Source organism: Tetrao urogallus, assembly GCF_951394365.1.
Source record: "Tetrao urogallus genome assembly, chromosome: 7".
Lineage (NCBI taxonomy): Eukaryota > Metazoa > Chordata > Aves > Galliformes > Phasianidae > Tetrao > Tetrao urogallus.
Genome location: NC_136820.1, coordinates 3711176 through 3731883, shown reverse-complemented (window position 1 = coordinate 3731883; position 20708 = coordinate 3711176). Strand labels below are relative to the sequence as shown.

General features: G+C 37.7%; 1 protein-coding gene across 1 annotated transcript in view; it reads right to left on the bottom strand.

Moving 5' to 3' along the window:
• Positions 1–253: 253 nt before the first annotated feature.
• GOLGA4 (golgin A4) overlaps positions 254–20708 on the bottom strand; it is a gene marked incomplete at both ends in the record, with an annotated part of 56052 nt that continues 35597 nt past the window's right edge. The window contains 10 exons of the mRNA XM_079538559.1: positions 254–283; positions 3345–3431; positions 8178–8281; positions 10058–10133; positions 10660–10728; positions 10973–10993; positions 11906–12019; positions 14701–14831; positions 15416–15537; positions 16316–20526. Coding sequence (XP_079394685.1) covers positions 254–283; positions 3345–3431; positions 8178–8281; positions 10058–10133; positions 10660–10728; positions 10973–10993; positions 11906–12019; positions 14701–14831; positions 15416–15537; positions 16316–20526 — 4965 coding nt within the window. The remainder of the gene's footprint in view (positions 284–3344; positions 3432–8177; positions 8282–10057; positions 10134–10659; positions 10729–10972; positions 10994–11905; positions 12020–14700; positions 14832–15415; positions 15538–16315; positions 20527–20708) is intronic.

Sequence of the window (20708 nt, the reverse complement as noted above, 5' to 3'; positions counted from 1 at the left end):
CTTTTGAATCTATATTTACCATGCTCAGACTTGGATTTGTAACGTAAGAATAAAGCAAAGTTTATCATATGCTTACAAAACAAAGTCTTAAAATGCTTTTAATTACCAAAAGGAGCCAAGAGAGGAGGAGAAAAAAAAAAAAAAAGCAGAAGAATGATTAATATCATACTACAGGTTTTTATCTCCAAAGGAAACAAGTACATATTAGGCTTCACTCACCCACATGCTAACTAAGCACAGACTGATGGAATATTCAGAAGATACCACTGCGAGGTGAGGCAAACTACAAAGCCAGGAAGAAAACAGCTTATTGGACTACATGGTAAAGCACAGGTAAGAATGCTGTGAACATCTACTGATTACAGATGAGATTGCTGCAGTCAGGTCACAATAAGTAGGTAACAAAAAACACATTAGTGCAGGAGATACATTGGTCATACACTTATTCGTTGAGGGATCTGTTAAAGGTTTGGGTAGAAACCTCTCAAGTACATTCCTACTGTTTAAGACAGACAGACTAAAAGGACAAGTACTCACAGGCCCTTCCTGACACACATATTTGTTCCTTTTCAGTAGCACATTTGATTGACAATTTACACACTAAAATTAAACCTTTTGGCTGTAAATGCACATACAAAACCAGCTAGGCTTTACGTTAACAATGCACACTGATAAGTTTGTAACGTTATTACTCATTACTGCTATCATTCTGGTATTGTGTGGGGAAACACGACAATCATGTTAGCACACATCAGCAAACAAACCAACCCCAGCACATCTCTCTGCAGAATCATTTATGACTCCCCCACTTGTTTCAGTCTGGAACAGAATTACCAAAGATTCACCACAAGCATTAATTTGTTGTTTGGTAAACAAATGCAACTTTGAAACTGAAGACAAAACTGACTGTGTCCTTCGTTAGCTGTATGCACAGCAAGTGCTTATATCTGACTTGCTGTCAGATGTCTCTTTTTTCATCTCTGTGTACTTGGAAAGGACAAAAATGACAGGCTAAATCTGAGCCAAGAAACACTGCTATGTGAAATTGGAGACGTTTCTCATTAACACATCAACTTCTTTGAATTCTGATATTCAGAACCATCAACGCACTGGCAGCCTGGAAAAAAGTTCTTTGTGTGACTGGCCATGATTTAGTCCCAAATTATTAGTTAGTACCAAAACTTGTTGGATTAACTTGAGTTTTCTTTAGTATCAGAATTTGTGAGCACCTCTTTTGAGAAGACCAAGTTTCACATGGAGCTGAAATATAAACTCCAACTCTAACCTCACTTCTGACCAACTCAGAATGGCTCCTAAAGTATTATTAGAGTGTGCAAATAAATAAAATAAAATAGAAAGTCAGCTTTCTAACTGAAGGTCTGAAAAAGAGTCTTAGGAAAGCCATAATTATGGCTGTATTTATTTATAATTTATGATTTGTTATATTATTTTGGAAGCAAGAGTAGTGTGAATGACTTCAAATAATACGGCAGAGATGAGAAACTGGTTTAAATAAAAGCCTTTTGAGATGAAAAATAGGACTTGCACACACAAGACATTACTGTTACACTTTTATCAGCATTTACACGACCTTCAAAGTATATTAAAGACTGCAAGGCTGACAGAAGAACAAAGTCTACAGGAAAATGTTGTAGTATCAAACGCTTTCCTCATCTGATACCTCACGCTGATGAAATGATGGCAACTTTCTATGAAATTCATTTCCAGGGCTCAACAGGATGTTTATGCTGATGCAGTAGCATTATGAGAAGTGCAACTACATGTGAAAACATTCCAAATTTGCTTTTGTTTCTGAAAGTGTTCAATATATCCAAGAGGCAAGTGAGAAAAAGTGAATGCAGCTCTTTCTCTCACTTAAATCCCTAAATATTGTACCCAGCTAATCCACAAAGGGAAGGATCACAATACTGACTTCAGACAAAGCTATTACTGCAGTTTTTGTCTTAATAAAAAGTAACTCCACTGTATAAAACAGTAAGAGTAATACCACATAAATGTTTATGCCCATATATTCTTCATCTCTTTTGGCCCTGCTTCTGAAACCCCAAATCAGCTCTTCAGTAAAGATGAAGTATTTAATATGTTTGTTTAAAATGGAAAGGCAAACAGAAAACAAACAAAACCTATCATCACAGGCATTCCAAAACCACAAGGAGTGAAGCTGGTACAGTTCCACTCTATCCCTCAAAAAATTTAGGGGTAAAAATAAAAACAATAAAGTGATAATAATTAAAACAAAGGTTAGCAATATTTAATTATTTACAATTAAAAGGAATCATTCTCTATTGAATGTCCCACCACTTTTACACTCTAATGCATGCATCAATGCAGACTGATTGCCATCACTTTATTTCCTCCCCCAAAGCTGCACAAGGTCAAATCTTGCTATTGTATTACTCAGCACCACTGGTGAAAAGGCAGCACTGCAGAAAATGTTTAAAATTCTTATTTTTCATCTGTTCTTACTGAGAGTTAACTGACATATTTAGATGCTTCCTTAGTACAATATAAATACATAAATAAACAAATTCTTGTTAGGATACTGACACAAAATTCCACATATATGGCTTTATAGGGAAATGGTTTGAAGTTGAAGGAGAGAAGATTGAGGTTGGATGTCAGGGGAAGTTCTTTCCTATGAGAGTGGTGGGAACAGCTGCCCAGAGAGGCTGTGATGCCCCGTCCATCCCTGGAGGTGTTCAAGGCCAGGTTGGATGGGGCCCTGGGCAGCCTGGGCTGCTATTAAATGGGGAAGTTGGTGGCCCTGCATGTGGCAGGGGGTTGGAGATTCTTGATCCCTGAGGTCCCTTCCAACCCGGGTCATTCTGTGATTCTGCACATATTCCACTTCTATAGCACAAATCCCAAGCAGGTGAACTAATGAGTTTTCTATTCTACAAGCAAACGCTGCTCTTGTGTTTATCAAATATTATACTCCAGGGCTGAAAAAGCCCTCTCTTCTACCATTTTTTCCATAGAACACCTAGGAATTCAGAATAAACTTCTGAATTTAAGTAACACAAATATTCCCTCAGTTAACTTTTTTGGTAAGAAAATTAATGTCAGAATAGCAGCTTTCACAAATGCGGTTTAGACAGAAATTCTAGTTAAGAAAATGTGCTTGTTTTTGTTTTTTTTTTTCATTTTTGCTATAACCTACTGGCAGAATTTGACATTCCATTGGAGGGAAAGAGGGGGAGAAATGGAGTTCTCCTGAATGAAGAAAGTGTGAAAGAGAGATCTAAAGTTTCCAATTTCTTATTCTTGCAACATCACCTCTTGCACTTAAGCTTATTGAACGTAAGCTTATTGCTACAACCTACCAATGGTCGTGCATCCTCTCGTTCTAATATCTTCTGAGTCTGATCAGCTGGGAACTTCAGCACTGTTGTTATAACCTTGGCCATTGTCTGAAAAGAAGCAGATCATCTGTAATTATTATCATGTGACCTAAAATGCTTCTTAACATTTTAAAATATGCTTCTCTTGAGAATACTGAGTGTTATTCTTTAGTAATGTCACCAAAAAGCATAACGAAAGGAATTAAAAAATAACCACCAGTTTCATGCTGTATCTGCATGGCATGATACATTATGTGAAATACATGGAAGCCAGGAGTGTTCATTTCACTGTCACAAACTGCAGCTCCTGTACTACGATGTAAGCTCTGGAGTATTCATGTCCATTAATAACGACAGCAAACTGTTGCCAATCCTGCTCATGCCACATTTAATCTTAATGCAGCCTTTCTGAAAAGCTCATCTGAGGCACGTGGAACCTGAAAGAGTCTTTATGAATTCACCTATATTCACTGCACCCAAATATTTAGTAAAGAAACACAAAGAAATGAAACACCGAGAAAGATCCAAATGTGAGATGTAGAACTGCAGTTGTCAAAATATTGTCAGCAGGTGCACAGTAGCTCGTATTCAACCAGCAAAACATTTAGACGACCTCAGATGGAACATGGTAGAATGTCAAACTTCCGTGCAAAGCAAGCAATTATTTCCCTTTTAAAAACAGATTAGTGGGAATAAAAAATTCCAGCAGACACAGAAGGTGGTTCTGGTGACTTCCACAAGAAAGGGCAAGGTAAGAACTGCAGGGCAGCTCCAACAGAACGTGGCTGCTACAGGAGCTGTAGCTGTTGCTCTTCAAGAATGCGGGTGAGATAAGATTGCTGCTCTCCAAGTCCACTGCTTATTACCAGCCTCACCACACGTGGAATGAAGAGGGAGATTGCAGCAACAAAGCAGCTGCAGGACAAAAATGACCACAGCTAAAAGAGAGAGGTAAACCTCTGACTTGCAGATACTGCTTCTGTCTATAATTAATTAGGGATAAATACTGAATATAACAAGTCCTGTTGAAACCTTTCAATTAAAAAAAAAGGCTTCATTTAAATATATCGGTAGCTCCCATAATTAAAAAGAGCCTTTAGTGCAGTTCCCAGATACAATTAGGAGCATTCCCAGCATCACAAGCAGACCCTGTGCTTCTACCATCTCTTTTGGCAAAACCCTGATCACAATGAGCCAGGACTGAAAGATCAGAAAGCACTGAGCTTAGCTTCAAACTGTTTGATCATTTTCCACAGGACACAATGGCGTGCAAATGTTAACAAAAAATATACAAACACTGCAAATACTGCATGAAGGCACAGATTCTTATGTGCCAACTTAAACAGAGGCTAAAATCTTTCCTGAAAAAAGCGTTTTGTAATTCACTGCTCTCAGTGACTTGAAATTTCCAATGGTCTTGGGGCTACTACAGAGATTCTAAAGCAGAAGAATTCAGTACGACTCACAGTGGAGAACTTACTTCACTAACAGCCTCTGTCACTGGGGATAACAAAACAGTAACTGTGAAGATACGTGGATGTTCCTGGGTGTGCATCTCTGTACCCAGCCACTGACAGACTCACAGCTTTCACAAACGGAATAACCAGTCCTATTGTTGAGATGCCAGCTTGCCTTTCTTTCTGAGGTCAGTTATGTGAGCTCTGTAAATAATGCTTTCACAGTGATTATCCATCAGCCCCCCCTTCGTTTAGAGAGCTGCAGGTCAAAGCCAGACCCTTCAAAAATCATGCAGGAGTTTGACAGAAATATCCCTTGTCATTGTGCAGTGCACAAAGGCATGGCCAGCTGCCAGAAAAAGATTTGCATGAATTTATTACCTCCGATATGTGAGTTGGAGAGCAGCAAAGCCTGAAACAAGTCTGACAGAACATAATTCTGTGCTATTTCACTCACCCCTCTATCTAGCCGATGGAAACACATTTATCAAACACATACAACATTCAGACCGACTTTCTGACTTCAGAACAGACTCCAAGTGGCACAATGAAGTAGCAAGGAGAAGCATCTGCCAGAATGGTCCTCCAGGACTTTTGCAAGACTTCAGAAGAAGTGTGCAATAGAGCTGGAAGTTCAGCCGTTCACGTGCTTGTAGAAAATGCAGTGTTAATGAACCTGCTTGTGTATGCCATGCATCTCTGAGGTCAGATATTCTGAACAAGGTGCATGCTTAAAAGTTGGTGATTTCATTTGATAGATTGTGCCAAGGAAAAACAAAGGGAAAAAGAATTAAAGGATTGGAGGGGAAGACGATAAACGTTCCCCAGCAAATGCAAATGTGCACATCAGTGAAACAGCTTACAAAGATTGTGACAAGCTGCAGATTATACGGGTTAAATGTTATAGTCATAATCACTGAGTCTTAGCTACTGAGCCACTATCAACTCTCATTATTTCTCTTAGCTTTCCAGCACTTTTGCACAACTGATGCATTCACTCATCCTTCCACTTAATACAATACCAGAACTGTTTACCAGGCTGCATCAATGGTAAATTGTTCGGGATAGTTTGCACAGCTTCTGTAGAACTGCTTGCACTAAAGAGGGCATCAGGCCCACAAAGATGACTTATTCCACTGCAGAACTACTTCTGAGACACAGAGTGCTTTTTGTACTCTATAAAGGAAACCCTGCTCAGAGGAGGGCCACTAGAATGGTCCGGGGAATAGACTGCATATCTTGTAAGAAACAATTGCCTCACCTGGTCCGTGAAAACAGAAGCTAAGAGGGTACATCTGTGTCAAACAGGTTGATCTCAGTTGAGATCTTTAAACTCAATTAATGCGTTGGAAATAAGAAGTACATGTTAATATACAGTCTAAATCTCTTAACACAGTATTAGATGGATTATAACAATCACATCACCATTTATTATGGATCTCCAATCAGTGTAGCAGGAAGAAACCAAACTATTTTCAAGACACAGTTGAGTAAACTTAAGGTATGAGATACAACCCTGACTTGCAGAAGCTAACCTCAGTGCCTTCCAGTCACATAATCAATGGCTGAACAACAGCACGAGATCAGCTTGAAAGCACTATTTGAAGCAAAATTGAAGAAACCACCAAAATACCTTCAGGTTTACATTAGCAAATATGTAAATATAGGTATGTTAGCCTTCATTGCATTTTAGTTTTTCATTAACAAATACCAGTACAGCTACATCCTTGATCACCTAATAACAGCAATACCAGAAACCTTTCCTTTTTTGCAACATATTAGAACATTTATCCTCAAATAAAAATGGTTATGATGTTATCAGATCAGGTTAATAAAAATATGATAGAAATACAATCGCATTCAATTTAAGTCTATCATTCATTACCTATCTAAATCTGATTTCCCAAAGCTAATAGTTGTAGTGCTTTGAAAATTGTTTATTATGCCTCTTCATTTGAATTAAATTTACTTTCCCTTTCACTGAATATCAATTTTAAAACAATGCCTTCACAAGTTATTACAGGAACTCAATGTCTCTTTTTCCTGATACTGTTTTTCCCCTCATCTGCTTTCAGGAGCCTGTGTGCAGGAAAAGTTGTAGTGGCATCTTCCAATTGCAGAGTGTAATCTCCAGAGCAAATACATACACACACAAATACAGATATCTTTCAATCACAGCAACTGGAGGAATGACAGAATGCTTGCTACCTGCACCAACAATATGCACCAGTCATCCATTACAGTCTCATGGAGTGGCTGAAGTTGGAACATGGCTGACAAAGTTCGTTATTGTGGTTAATGTTTAAGTCCCTCAGAATTCAAAAGCTATTGTAATTATCCTGTAATTATCCAGTAATGCACGTATTTTTCTTTAGTGATTTCAATCAGATGCTATTAAGGTGAGAGAGCCAGCCAATGAGCCACAGGCCTAGGAACAGAAGCTAACTAGTGATTCTAGTTTGTTTTGGATCCAGGATTTATGTTTTTCATAAAAAAGAAGTTAAATAGCAAAGTAAGAAAAGGGATGAAAAGAGAGAGGAATCCTGTCAGGACAAGAAGTCCTGTGTAGAACAAATTTTATTCCATAAGGAGCACAGTGAGAACAGACCCAACTAACACAGAAACCTGCATAAAACCTTTTTACTTAATAGTAGTCCAAGTTGAAAGCAGCACAACAAAGAATGGAAAAACTCCAGGGAGGAAAAAAAAAATATTTATCCACATAGCATTTATCATCCAAGAAAAATGTTTGTGTTATGACATACCTCCTTTGAACCTGGTCAATCTCTTAGCATCAGTATTGTTACAAGCAAGTAAAATTCCAACATGGGAATGATTTCACAAGCTTGTCAGCGTACAACAAGGAGCCTACTGTGCAGCTTTTCTCTGCTTTTAAAAGTTAATGGTAACTAGCGAAGGTACACAGATTTGGGTGCCTTATAAAAGATTTTTAAGGAACAATCTGAATACAACCGTAACTTAATCACATTTGCACCAAGATAACATCACAAAAGTTTGCTAATATAGTGCATATCAGCTTTCAAAGTCCAGTAAGCCTGACTGATACTAAGACTTCTGCTGGTAAAATAACACCTACCTGCAGAGGTATTTGTTTCTGTAAGTACCTTGGTGAGAGATGTGACACTTCCTCCCCCTCCCCAGTGTTCTCTCCTTTCCCTTCCCCTACGTTTTATCTCAATATCTCTTTGTAAAAAAGCCCTGGAAGTCCACTGAATCTTTTTACAATAACAGACAATACATGATGAAGCACCAACATCATGGCACTTTGGATCTATACAGCGAGGAAGCTGAACTTCACTCTAACCCACATCACACCGCTGCATACAACTTTCCATACCTTTGTCTCACGACCCATCATATATTCAAAGAGCACTTTCCTCAAGTATTCAAACTCAGTAGGCTCTCCAAAGAGAGAAACGTCAGCATGATGAAGATTTCCATCTGTGTAAAGAAAAATAAGTATATTTATACTGAGAGAAGTCACAGTGCAAAATGTTGCCACTCACAATAAGTCTTCCTCCCACCCTGATGGAGTAGCAGTATTAAACACCAGCATGCCAGGCTGGCAGCAAAGTCTTGTGGCTTTTGTTTATTTATTTTTTTCAATTGGTTGGAAACAGAAATGCTGAGGTACTGACAGGCTGACTCCTGTTCTTACCCCTGCCATCAAAATGGTTCCAAAGAATGTTTACCAATCAGGTGATAGGCGCTTTATATATAAAAATATAAATATATATATTTTAAAAAAAACAACTCATACTTCATAAGAATGTGTGTACTCACAGTCAGAAAGTGACTGAAACAAAATGTAACCAAGTATGAAATACGGGCGTAGCGACCGTAATTCTGCCAGTGCCTAAAACCTACTTAGAGCAATTTCCTGAAGCTTAAAATATAATGGATCAGCACATTTAATTTAATAAATTTAATAAATTTAATAAATAAATTAAATAAATTCAATTAAATAATCCTCAACAACATACTACTCATGAAGTTTTGTTTTTAAATGAAAATTCAGGCATCTCTTTTTAACTCATACCAGACAGACTTAAAACCTATTTCTTTACATTCCCCTGTTTTTCTTGACTATGACTTGATTCCACTTTTGTATCAGTGCATCTGCAATCAGAAATTATACCAATTTAGGTTTCAGAGGGATTGCAGAAAAGATAAACTGACATAACAGATTCTGAATTTAAGATAGTTGAAAACAGGGAAAAGTGGATGTTAAAAAAAAAAAAAGAAATAACTGCAAGTGTTTGTATTTTTTTCAATGAAATGTGCTTTATTTGTATTAAAAAGAAAGAATGTTCAAAGAAGGCAAACAGCTGCAGTATGAGATCAAGAGAGAAACTTTAGCTGTCTTACGGACAGCTTACACAGGAGATACAGGATGCACAGAAGGAAACAAAAAAAAGGAGTACAAAGTTAAGAAAAAGAAAGAAAGAGGCATTCATGGGTGTGATAGGCAGTGGTATACCGAACCATGAATATAATCGTCAAGTTCTGCAAAGACAGCAGTGAAGGATAACTTTTATGAGGAATATTGATAGAGAATAATAGTTTAGCTTCTTCTTACCAAGCTAAAGAAGGAAGATAGAAAGATGCACAATTTAACCCAGCGTCGCAGGCCAATGGCAAATTAAATTAGCTGTTTAGAGTAGATATTGGACTGATTTGGACATAAGTCTTAGGAGAAAGTGGACTTTTGATAAAGAAGAAATGGTCCACAGAGATGGGTTAAAAATACTTGCTTGAAGTAACTCTGCATAACAACTTTTTAAAGTGCTCTTAATAAATATGGATAGAGCAAGAAAAGTAACAGTACGGTAATCCAGGTGTCAGAGCAGGAGATCTTGGAAAGGACATTTAGTTATAAGAATGGCAGGAGTCCTGACATGGAACACAAGAGAGATTTGTGAAATGTAATAATTGCATAGTTAAGATGTTTAAAGAGTCACAAAGACTGCACTCAATTAGCTAGGGCATAATTCCCCTCCACCCTATTTTCACTGAAACTGCCTCTATCAATGCCCCCAGAGATAACAGATGCTGATACAGAGCTGTCTCACTTGTAAGACATCAAACAGAAATGCTACATGATTTGCAAAACACATTTTGAAAGTGTTTCAAAAAACCTGATGTTTTAATAGATTCTCTAAACAAAAGCGTATCTTTCAAATAAACAAGCTTATGTGATGAAAAGCACGTACACACCTCTGAGTGGTGTCCCAACTGATGTGACATACATTTTCTTTTCATAATGTCTCAGCCTGTCTTCCAGTACATGAATCTAAACAGAGCACAATCAAGATCAGAACTGTTAAAAGTAAGTTAAAAGTCAGCATAAGAAGTTCCAGCTAAACATCCTGACATTCTAGTAGAGCAAAATATATTTGCCCTTCAATACATTATTAACAACTGTGCCTAAGGAAAATTGTGCATACATGTATATAGACACATGAGAACATCTACATATATACATATTCATATGCCTAAATACACGTGGCATATACATGGATATACATACACCCATATAAAAACACAGATATAAAATTACTTACTTTACCTAAAACCAGAAGATCTAGTTTAGAAAAAGTGGGGAACCATAATTTGGTATTTTCATACCCCGGGGACTGAGGAGTACTTTGAAAATGTGCATGGATGTATGAGTCAAAACTACTTCATATGTATTAGTATCATACTTCCTGTACTGAGCTGTGCTCCATCATCAGTCGGAAGGAACAAAACATTTAATATTGCAAATACAGATCATCAGAAAAGATGATGTTCTCCCCTCGTTCAAGCAGCACCCTTACCTGCTCCTTGAACTCCTGCTCTTTCAGCTTTGAATCATTGACAAGTGTTGTCTTCTGTGCAAGCTGTGCCTGAAAGAACAGCCACATACAGAAAATTTCAACAAACTACTGAACGTACTGCTTCAGTGGCTCTGGGCAGCCTGGTCTGCTGGTAGGTGACCCTGCACATAGCAGGGGGTTGACACAGGAGGATCACTGTGGTCTTTTTCAACCCAGGCCATTCTGATTCCATGATTCTATGATAAGCAGTACTGCTAGTTTCAAGGCATTACTTAGGGGGAAAAAAAATAAAAATAAAAAAATCAAAACTTACCTGAAGTTCTGCTATCGTTACCTAGAACAAGAAAAAAAATCAGATGGAAATGCAGATATGAAAAAAGAAAATATCAAATATCTCATTCCCTTTAATCATTAATCATGCTTAATCGTATGACGAATCCAAGATGATAAACTGAAATGATCAAATCATACATATTCTTTCACAAAGATGCTTCTATACTTACAGTAGCCCAAAATACTTTTTAACGCTTACTTGTACTGATAAGCATCAAAGCTTATATTTAAATTCTCTTGAGTCTGTAATACAATCATCATAAAGATAACATGAAGAACCTAGCATGTCTAAATACACAGTATGCCCAACGGTGCTAGCTATCAAAAAGCATATTCTCAAACTAAGGTAAATAGGAATTTTCTGATCAGTGACAACACCACATAGACTCTTCCTCATCTCAGTGTAAAAACAAGTCATATTTTTGTCCATCAAAGGAGAATTCCTCTGACTAAAACGTGTTCTCAGAAAGACACATGCAGACACTCTTCTTTCAGTACAGAATTCTCTGTCCATCCTCGATATATTCAAAGGTCTATTTCAGTAATCTGAGGAATTTCAGCAAAAAAAAAATCCTTTTTTTGGAGGGGGAGGAGGAGGGCAGGGGATTTTTTGCCTCCTATGTGTTTTTTTTGTCATTACTGTTGCTTTTAGGTTTTTTTAAGAAGGAAAGGAAATTGCATTGGATCATTAGAATGTGATTTTCTTTAACATCTCATTAAAAAAGGTAGTACCAAATAGTGCAGACTAGCACAGGTTCACTTTGGAAGGAGACAACACCTAAAAGAACAAAATGTGCACACGAAGGCGAATTTCAGATGAACAAAATTCGATTTAGGCTGCACGTGTAGAACTTCACGAAGACAAAAACACGTCACACCTAGAGATACAACAGTAATGTCAATGCCAGCTCACATTTTCATTGTTCCGATGGTCCTTTTCTGCCATCCTTTGCTTGTACTCCTTCTGCAACTCCTCTAACCGTGTCTGCAACTCATGAACTTTTGTTGTCATCTCTTCTTCACGAGCCTTCAAATTACAGGAAGAAATTTTAAGTTAAACAATAAATAATCATCTAACCACTCAAAACTTAATGACAGCAGACTGACAGCAAAGACTTATGCCATATACAGAAACAATATGGCAGAAATCCGGTATAAGGCAAGTGAAAAAGAGCAACAAACAACCAACCATAGGGGCTGAACAAGATTCTATGTTTGCATGGTTTCTTTATACTCTTCTATTTAAATAGTCGAGAACTGGCAAAGCTAGTTGATTTTATTTTACTTTTTTTTTTTTTTTTTTTTGTTATGCTAAGATTCTAAATTCATTCATTTTCTAGACAGCTACCCATTGAAATAAATCAAAACTGCATGTACACCACCCAGTCATAGCAGGGAGCTAAAATACAGAAAAGAAGCAACTAGAAAGGATGATTAAAACTTCTGTAAGATATGACTTGTACAACCCACTGAGTAGAGATCATGATTTAGAGTTTGAAATAATTAGAGATCATGGGAGGTTCCAGCATGGAATTACATTAACTTCTTGTTCTATACAGCATCTGGCATACTCTGAAAATATATAAACCACACACTATCCAGATTAATTACAGTTGCAAACGAAGACTTCAATAAACCACAGAACCTACCCTTAGTCACATGGGGATATGCATCTGAAATTACATATTTCAATTTTAGCTTAGACAGGCTTTAGATAAACTAGCTGGAGTACAACATATAATTTTTCTCCAATTATACTTGTTAGTTTACCTACAGAAGAAAGACAGCCCTCAAGTTATAGGCTATATTGACTTACAAGTCTATAATCAGGGAGACTCTGGTGAAATCCTATGTGATAACAGTGCTTATAAAAGATAAGCAGACAGCACGTAAAGCAAGACAAATTACCAGCAGAACATTTTGTAAATAACTCGTTCTAACAGAATGATTTATTCTTGCTGGTCTTTAAGGATGCACACATCAAGTTAGTCTAATTTTTACCATCATTCACCACATTTCAAGTGCAAGAGAAAGCCACAAAGTTACTATGATCAAACTTCTTTCCTCCAACTGGCATGATTTGTGCTTCATCTCCTTACCTCTTATGACTGAGAGAAACCTCTCTGCATGACTTTCTTGATTCAAAGTTTCTCAAACCTGTCATGTGCCAAGTTGGGTATATTTATGGCAGTAACTGGTACCTTAACATTAAATTGATAAAATCTGTGGATGCACGTGTTCCAATTTTTTTAGCAGAGATCTCAGTGAATTTAACAAATATTCACTCACTTTTAAGATTCTTGCAGCTCTTTTTCAGAATTCTCTGAATTGGTGCAAGGTTTCATTATTATTTTGCCACAGTAACAAAAACACTCACAAATACACCAAAAAATAAACATGGTCTGTAATTTAGAATATCGCACTACACCTGATTGTACTTTGAACATCACTGTTTGTGCCTCCAATTGCAACAAAGTCAAACAGAGCATGAACTTGCAACCCTGCAAACTCTGTCCAGCATGCCTGCTTGTCACATCCATACAGACTAAATGTATCTCAAAACGGAAAGGAACTACACCTTCCCAATTTCACATCACTGATCTATTTCGGCCTTCACAGTAAGGACTTGAATGGCAGCATTCTGCAAACGCAGGTATGATCTGGAATGATGTATGTCATAAAAAAAATGAACTTCATGGTTTTACATTATGCTATTTTTCTAAATTTTGTGATAAAAAGAAAAAAAGGGGGATTGTTAAAATCCTGTCGCATCCACTCAGATTGCCTCATGTTCAAAAACAGCAGGATAAATCATCTGCCTGCAGATTTGGGATTTTTTAGAATAAAATATTCAGACATAGCTCTTGGGACTCAGCATAAACAAACAGAAGTTCTCTTTATTATTGCAAACGGTTCTATTCAAAAAACAGTCTTTTAAACATTATTTGTGCAAGCAGAACTCGAATGTCCAAAGTTAAAGTCTGCATCCCAATACAGTAACAGTTTAGCACCTGAAAGCCATTCAGTCCATTGCAGTATATTTTCTGCACCTAAGCTCCTGCTTGACTAAAACAGAAAGCATCCCTGGAGGGTCAATTATCTCTGATACTGAAGTTGGTTGCTAACTTCTGGTTGGTGAGATATCAGAGCAAGGCTATGCCTACAAATGTCATGAAGACAGATTGTCCAGCTAGAAGTAAAAAATGGAAGTTTTACTTGCAAAAAACTTCCTAGAAAAGAACCTTACTTTAAGAACTGTGGTACCAATCCTGACAGAGTATGTCACAGAAGGGAGCTACACTGTGAGGATATCTCTAGCACTGTATTTAAATCCTTGCTAGAAGCAACAACATCATCTGGGGGATCTTAAATTTTAACTTGCTTGCTTTGGTTGCTATGACCTGGAGCACAGAAAAACTGCTGGAGGACATAAGGATTTATCACAGATCAGAGCTGGGGGCTGATCTTTGCTCTTCTTACACATTCCAAAAACACAACCAAATATTTTAATTGGAAACCAGGTCACCACACATGTAAAATATAATTCAATCAGAGACATTTAAAAGATCTTTGCTACAATGCATTACAGTTTTCTGTCCAGTTCTGCAATGAAAAAAGAAGAGTTATTATGAAATTGTATGTAAGTATCCATATGTGTATGTAAGTATCCATATATGTAAGTAGCCATATCACTTTTTAGAAAGATACCTCAAGGATTTCTTCATATTTTTTCACAGTTCTTTTCAGATCATCGTCTTTTTCTGCAATTTTTTTATGCAACTGAGTTGTCTCTATCTGGTGATTTTCTATCAGTTCAGATTCTACCTCTTGGGCTTTACCTATTCAAAATAAGAGAGGAGGCAAAATCAAAAGGCATACATATTTGGATGAATTAAGTCACAGTGCTATTTTAAAAGCTTAAAAAAATTGAAGTAGGTATCTATAAAAAAAGCTCTTCAGGAAAACATATTATATTACTTGATTCTAATCCACATGAATTTTATTGTTAGCATTCTGGCATCTGGATCATGTTTTTCTGCCTGATGTCAGACCTTCTTTAGGAGTTAAGATCACAACCAATAATTACCAACTAATTGCATCTCTTCCTCTATCCAGGAACAGCTGCAAATTTTCAGGAATTCCTCACTCTTAGGAGCATTTTCAGACAACACGAAGTCAAAAGATACTTTCTTCTCCAACCCCAACTGACATTACAGTGGCAAAAGATCAACAGTAAAAAAAAAAGCTGAAATACACTGTACTCTAGTTATAAACAGCAAGAGAAGATTCCCCTTATTTCTCTAGGAAACCACAAATCATTACATACATATCTTCATCAGAGATGCAAATCAAATATCTTTTCCAAAACATCTGGTTACTTTCCAGCCTTTCCATTTTACGTTTACATTACTGTACCACTTACTGATGGTCTCTTTTACAGCTGTTTCCAATTCCATTTCTTTTTGAGCAAGCTGAGTATTGAACTCTCTCATTAGCTGCTTTAACGTAGAGTTGTGCTTTAATTCAATGTCTTCTTGTTCACATCTGTACAAAAAAGTAAGAAAAAATTCATTGAGAAAATAGAAGTTTGAAGAGTATGAGAACAGTTTAACAAGGGAAGAAATTCAGGAAGTTTCCAAAACTATTTTATAATGGGTTGGTTTTGAATTCTGTGGGATCCTCCTTTCCATCTAATTCACCTGGAAGACACAGGTGCTTCATTTGTAAAATAAAACAAACAAACCAGAATTGAACCATCGTGTGCCATTATCCTCCCATTCTGCTTCCCTCAAAGATACACATTTTTTGCCCAAAACTTTGCATTAAAGGGCCCCCATGGTTGAGTTTTTAGGAACTTCCTTGCCTGATAAGCTATCAGAACACTGAACAACATACCACATTTTTTGCAGTACATACGGACAATTCTTGGTACTACTTGTTTCCCTCCCACCACCCCAGTTCACACTCTGAACTTTCAATTGATACTGAGCTACTTCAGAGGAGACACCAAGCTCTCAGAATTGAGCTTTAGTCAACTTTGTTTCTTGTTTCAGGAAACTGTATCTTATGTTCTGGTAACGCTGAAAATAACTGTCACTGAACACTTGGAGTGGTATTGCTTTGTCAAATGAGAAACTGTATTTTAAACAGGTGAATCAAATAATGTTTTATGTGTTCCTTCCTTGCTTTCTGTTTAAGTCTATCTAGAAAACAAAACAAAGCAAAACAGTCATCACTGCATTGTAACATATCATGCTATAAAAAGGCCTTCCTAAGGTTTAAGTTGTTAAGATGTTAACCACACTGGCAATGAAGAATTTACCTGATTTTCTGCTCCATTTCTTCTAAGGATTCCTTCTTAACTATGTCAAGCTCCTGTTGATGTTCTTTTCGCAGAGTACGCAGGTCTTTCTGAAGACTGTTTACATCCTTACGTAGTTTCTGTTTCTCCCTGTCAGTCTCCTCCAGTTTAGCTTGCAAGTCCTTCTGCTGGTTCTGCATGTCTCCCAGTAACTTCTGCAGCTCCAAAGCAGATTTAGCCTTTTCTTCAGCATTTGCTTCAGAAGCTTTCAAGCGGTCATTTCTTTCTTCCAGCTGCTGCTGTAAACTTTTTAGGTTTTCTTCATATTTCAAACTTCTATCTTCCATCTCTATCTTGTGCATTTCATTTACCTTAGCTAGATTATCTTCCAATTCTCTCACCTTCTGTTCTAAAGAGTGACTGACTGCATCTTTTTCCTGCATTTTTTTCTGGAAATCTCCAATTGTGTTCTCCATATCCAGATTTTCTTGTTCTTTAGCTTTCAGCTCTTCCCTACTACTTGCTAAATCACCACCACACCGAGCATGTTCATCCACTAGCAAGGAGTATTTTTTAGCCTGCTCTTCGAGCTCTTCCCTGAGGCTTTCAGTCACACTCTGCTCCTCTCTCTGTGTCTTCTCAGCACATTCCAATTTTTTCAGGAGCTCTTCCTGTTTCTTTTGCAGTTCTAGAAGAGAATCTATACCTTCACGTTGTTCGCTTTCATACTTCTGCAACAGCTTGTTTTTCTCTACCAAGTCCTTCTGTAACTTGTTAATTTTCTCTTCGTGTGTCTGTTGGACACTCTTAAGTATTTCATTTTTTTCTTGCTCTATGGCAGCCTTAGCACTCTCTATTTTTTGCAGCATTTCTCTCTCTAATTCCATGGAATCTTTTGTTGACTTCATCTTTTCTTCCAGGGATTCAATTTTGGCCTCTCTTTCCTGGACTTTTTGTTCCAAATGTCTTACCTGATTTTCTCTATCTTGTTTTAATTGCTCTTCCTTTTCTTCCATTTGAGACTTCAATTGCTTTTTAATAGAACCAATTTTTTGCTCTGCCTTCTTTTTCAGATCTGCCAACTTCGTGCTGTTCTCTGCATTCAGTCTCTCTTCCAACTCCTTCAGTTCTTCCTCTTTGCTTTTAAGTATTGCTGATTTCATTTGATCAAATTCTCTCTCTTTTGCTTCACATTCAGCTTTCAGAGAACTTATTTCCTTTTCAAGATTGAGCACTTTTTCCTCAGCCTCCTTAAACCGATTGTCTTTTTCAAAAGCAACCTTCTCTGCCTGCTGGAGTTGCCAAGCTACCTCTTTTTGCTCCGCATCTTTTTGTTCATTATACCTCCTAAGTTCCTCCATCAAGGAATCATTTTCTGAAGTTTTCTGAGCAATGTGTTCTTCCAATTCAGCAACTCTTGCTGCCTGAATTTTTAACTCTGCAGTTAACTCACTTTCTTGTTTTTCTATCCTGTTTCCCTTTTCTTCCAGTGCACTTTTTAAACTATCCAGATCCCTGCCTTGCTGAGCCAGCTCCTCCTTCAGCTTGTTTAGCTCTTCATCTTTTTTAGTCGCTTCGGTATTGCTTACCTCAAGTTTGCTCTGCAAATCTTTAATAGTTTCATGATTTTGTGTAAACCTCGTTTGTGCTTTTGTCTTCCACTCTGACAGCTTGGCAGTACAATGATCGACCTGCTCAAGAGCCGACGCTTTTTCTTGTCTCAGTACCTCAATACTGGATGATAACTCCTGTACCTGGTTTAACAACTGCAACCTCTCCTCTTGATGTTGAGTGCTTAATAGGGAGATGGCTGCTTCCTTCTCTGTTAAGCTCACCATGCTTTCAATTCTAACGTTAAGCTCATTTATTGTTTTGCTGAGAGTTGAGATCTCCGATTCTTTCTCCCGGAGTTCCTCTCTCATTGAGGTGACAGCATTGATATTTTCTGATAACTCCTTCCTGAGCTGTGTTATGCAAGTTTCTTTTTCTGTTGCTGCTTGCTTCTGATGCCCTCCTTCTTTTTGCAATTGTTCCTTTTCTGTTACGAGACCTTCAATATCAGCCCTCATGGACTTTATTACATTGTCCTTCTCTTGCAGCTGCTGCACTGACTTATTCATTTTAACAATTACCGCTTCTTTAACTTTCGTAGCTCGGCGCTCACAATCTGCAATTTTGCATGTCACTATACCCATTTTTTCATTACATTTTTCAATTAATTCATTGCTTTTTGTTTGCAACAAAACTTCTGCGCTCTTCCAGTAAGAATCTAATTGTGCTACGAGCTCCTTAACCTCAGTTTCTTGTAGCTGAAAAGCCTCAATTTTTTTCTCATAATTTTCACGATCCTTATTGTGAGAAGACTGTATAGTTTGGAGTTTCTCCTCCAGGGCTTTCAGCTTATCAGCCAGCTCAGTAACTCTGGCTTTGTCCTCCTCTTCAATTGCTTTTTGCCTGCTGATCTGCTCCTGAAGTCCTGATTTCTCTTTCAGGGACTGACTAAGATCACCCTCCAGCTTTTGGAGCTGTGCTTTCAGGCTACTTTCACTATTTGACAGAGCACTCATCTGAGCCAAGGACTGTTTTAGATCTTCTTGCAATTGCTTCAGGGTCTCATTCCTCTTGACCTGCTCCTCCTTCAGTTGGGTTATTTCTGTCCTTGAGTCCTCCTTTTCAGCACTGCAGGTGGCAAGTTTCTCTTTCAGATCTCCAAGTTCCTGCTCTTTCTCTTGCAGTTCCATTTCATGTTTTTCCTGGAGCTCTTCAGCCTGCTGATTGAGTTTCTTTTCCCAACTTCGGCTAATTTCTTCCAACTCCCTCTTATGAGCCTCAGCCAGACTCTCCAGTTGCTCTTTCTGATTAGATTCCAGTTTTGACACAGCATCATTGATTCCGGCTGAGCTGGCATGTGCCATTTCCAATATTTTAGCATTGAACTCACTCTCTTTCTGACTGAACTCCAATTGCTTATTTTCAAGCTCTTTCCTTAGCTTAGATTCCTGCTCAGCGAGTTTCTTTTTGAATGCTTCCTGCATATCTTTTGATTTCTGCTTCATTTTCTCCATTTTGTTTTCCTGACGCTTTAGCTTATTTTCATAGTCTCCTTGTAAAGTACTAATTCTCTCCTCTGCGGCTAATAGTTTCTGTTTGAGCTCTTCCATTTGTTCATTCTGTACTTTCCTCACGTGCTCGATGTCATTTTCCCTTTCAGTTAGACTTTGCTTTGCCTTATCAGCCTCTCCTTGTAGATCCTTCAGTTGAGATTCATATTGCTGTGTTAGAGATGTTACTTTCTGGGTGTTTTCATCGCTTTGTTCTTGCAAATGCTGCTTCAGGTCACGTACCTGAGAGGTGCACAATTCTAACTCCTTCTTGACTTCGTTCAGCTGGGATTCAGTTCTTACTAACTGCTCACTAAGTTCCAATTTTTCTCCTTTCAGGTCCATCAGCTTTTGCTGGAGCTTTGCTAATTCCTCTTCATATTGCTTTGCCTGCTCGTCAGAAGTGCTCTGCTGAGATAATGAAGCCTCCACTAGCCTTGCAGACGCTTGGACAAGTTCAGCTTCAGATCTTTGTGCAGACTCCTTTAGTTCTTGCTCACGTGCTTTTATTTCCTCCAGCAGTCTCTCCTTCTCCTCCAATGATTGCTTCATTTGGTTCAGTTCCTCCTTCAGTACCTTCTCGACTCCTTGAATAGACATCTCATGCTCTTTTAACATAATTTCAACCTCTTCTCTGTGTTGATTCCTCTCTGCTTCCAACTTTCCTTCAAATTCTTGCTTTGCTTCACCCAATTTACTATTCCATTCTGAGAGCTCTTGTTCTAAATCCTGACGTACTTTCAGTGCTTCGGATAGCTCAGATGACAATGTTTCTAATTCTGTTTGTTTCACGTCAAGTTTTTCTAATGTTTTTTCGTTCATCTCTTCTATATGCGTACGGAAAACCGTTTCTTTCTCTTTCAGTATCGTATCTATTTCTTGTTCTTGCTTCTCTCTCATTTTTTCTATCTCAATTACATGTTGCTGCTGTAAAATTTGAAGCTTTTCTGTCCAAAGCTTTTCCTGCTGCTGCTTCACGTTCTCCAACTCTTCCTTGTGTTTTTCCACTATATCACTCACTTCTTTGTCATGCTGCATCTTCTCAGACTCCATCAAAGTGCTTAATTCCTCTGAACGCTTTCTGTCATCTTGTGAGCACTTTGCAAGAGAGCTCTCCAATTCAAGAATTCTCTGTTAGAAAACACAGTTTTATTTAATTTATCTAGTTTGTTATCGACCTTGCTTCCATTAAGTTAAGTGAGTTAGCTAATGGAAAAAAGAAGTTCTATTCCACTGCAGTGAAAACAGGCAAAATAAAAACTTGGAAATAAATAATTCAAACAACTTAATTCATGCAGTGTATAAAAGAATAA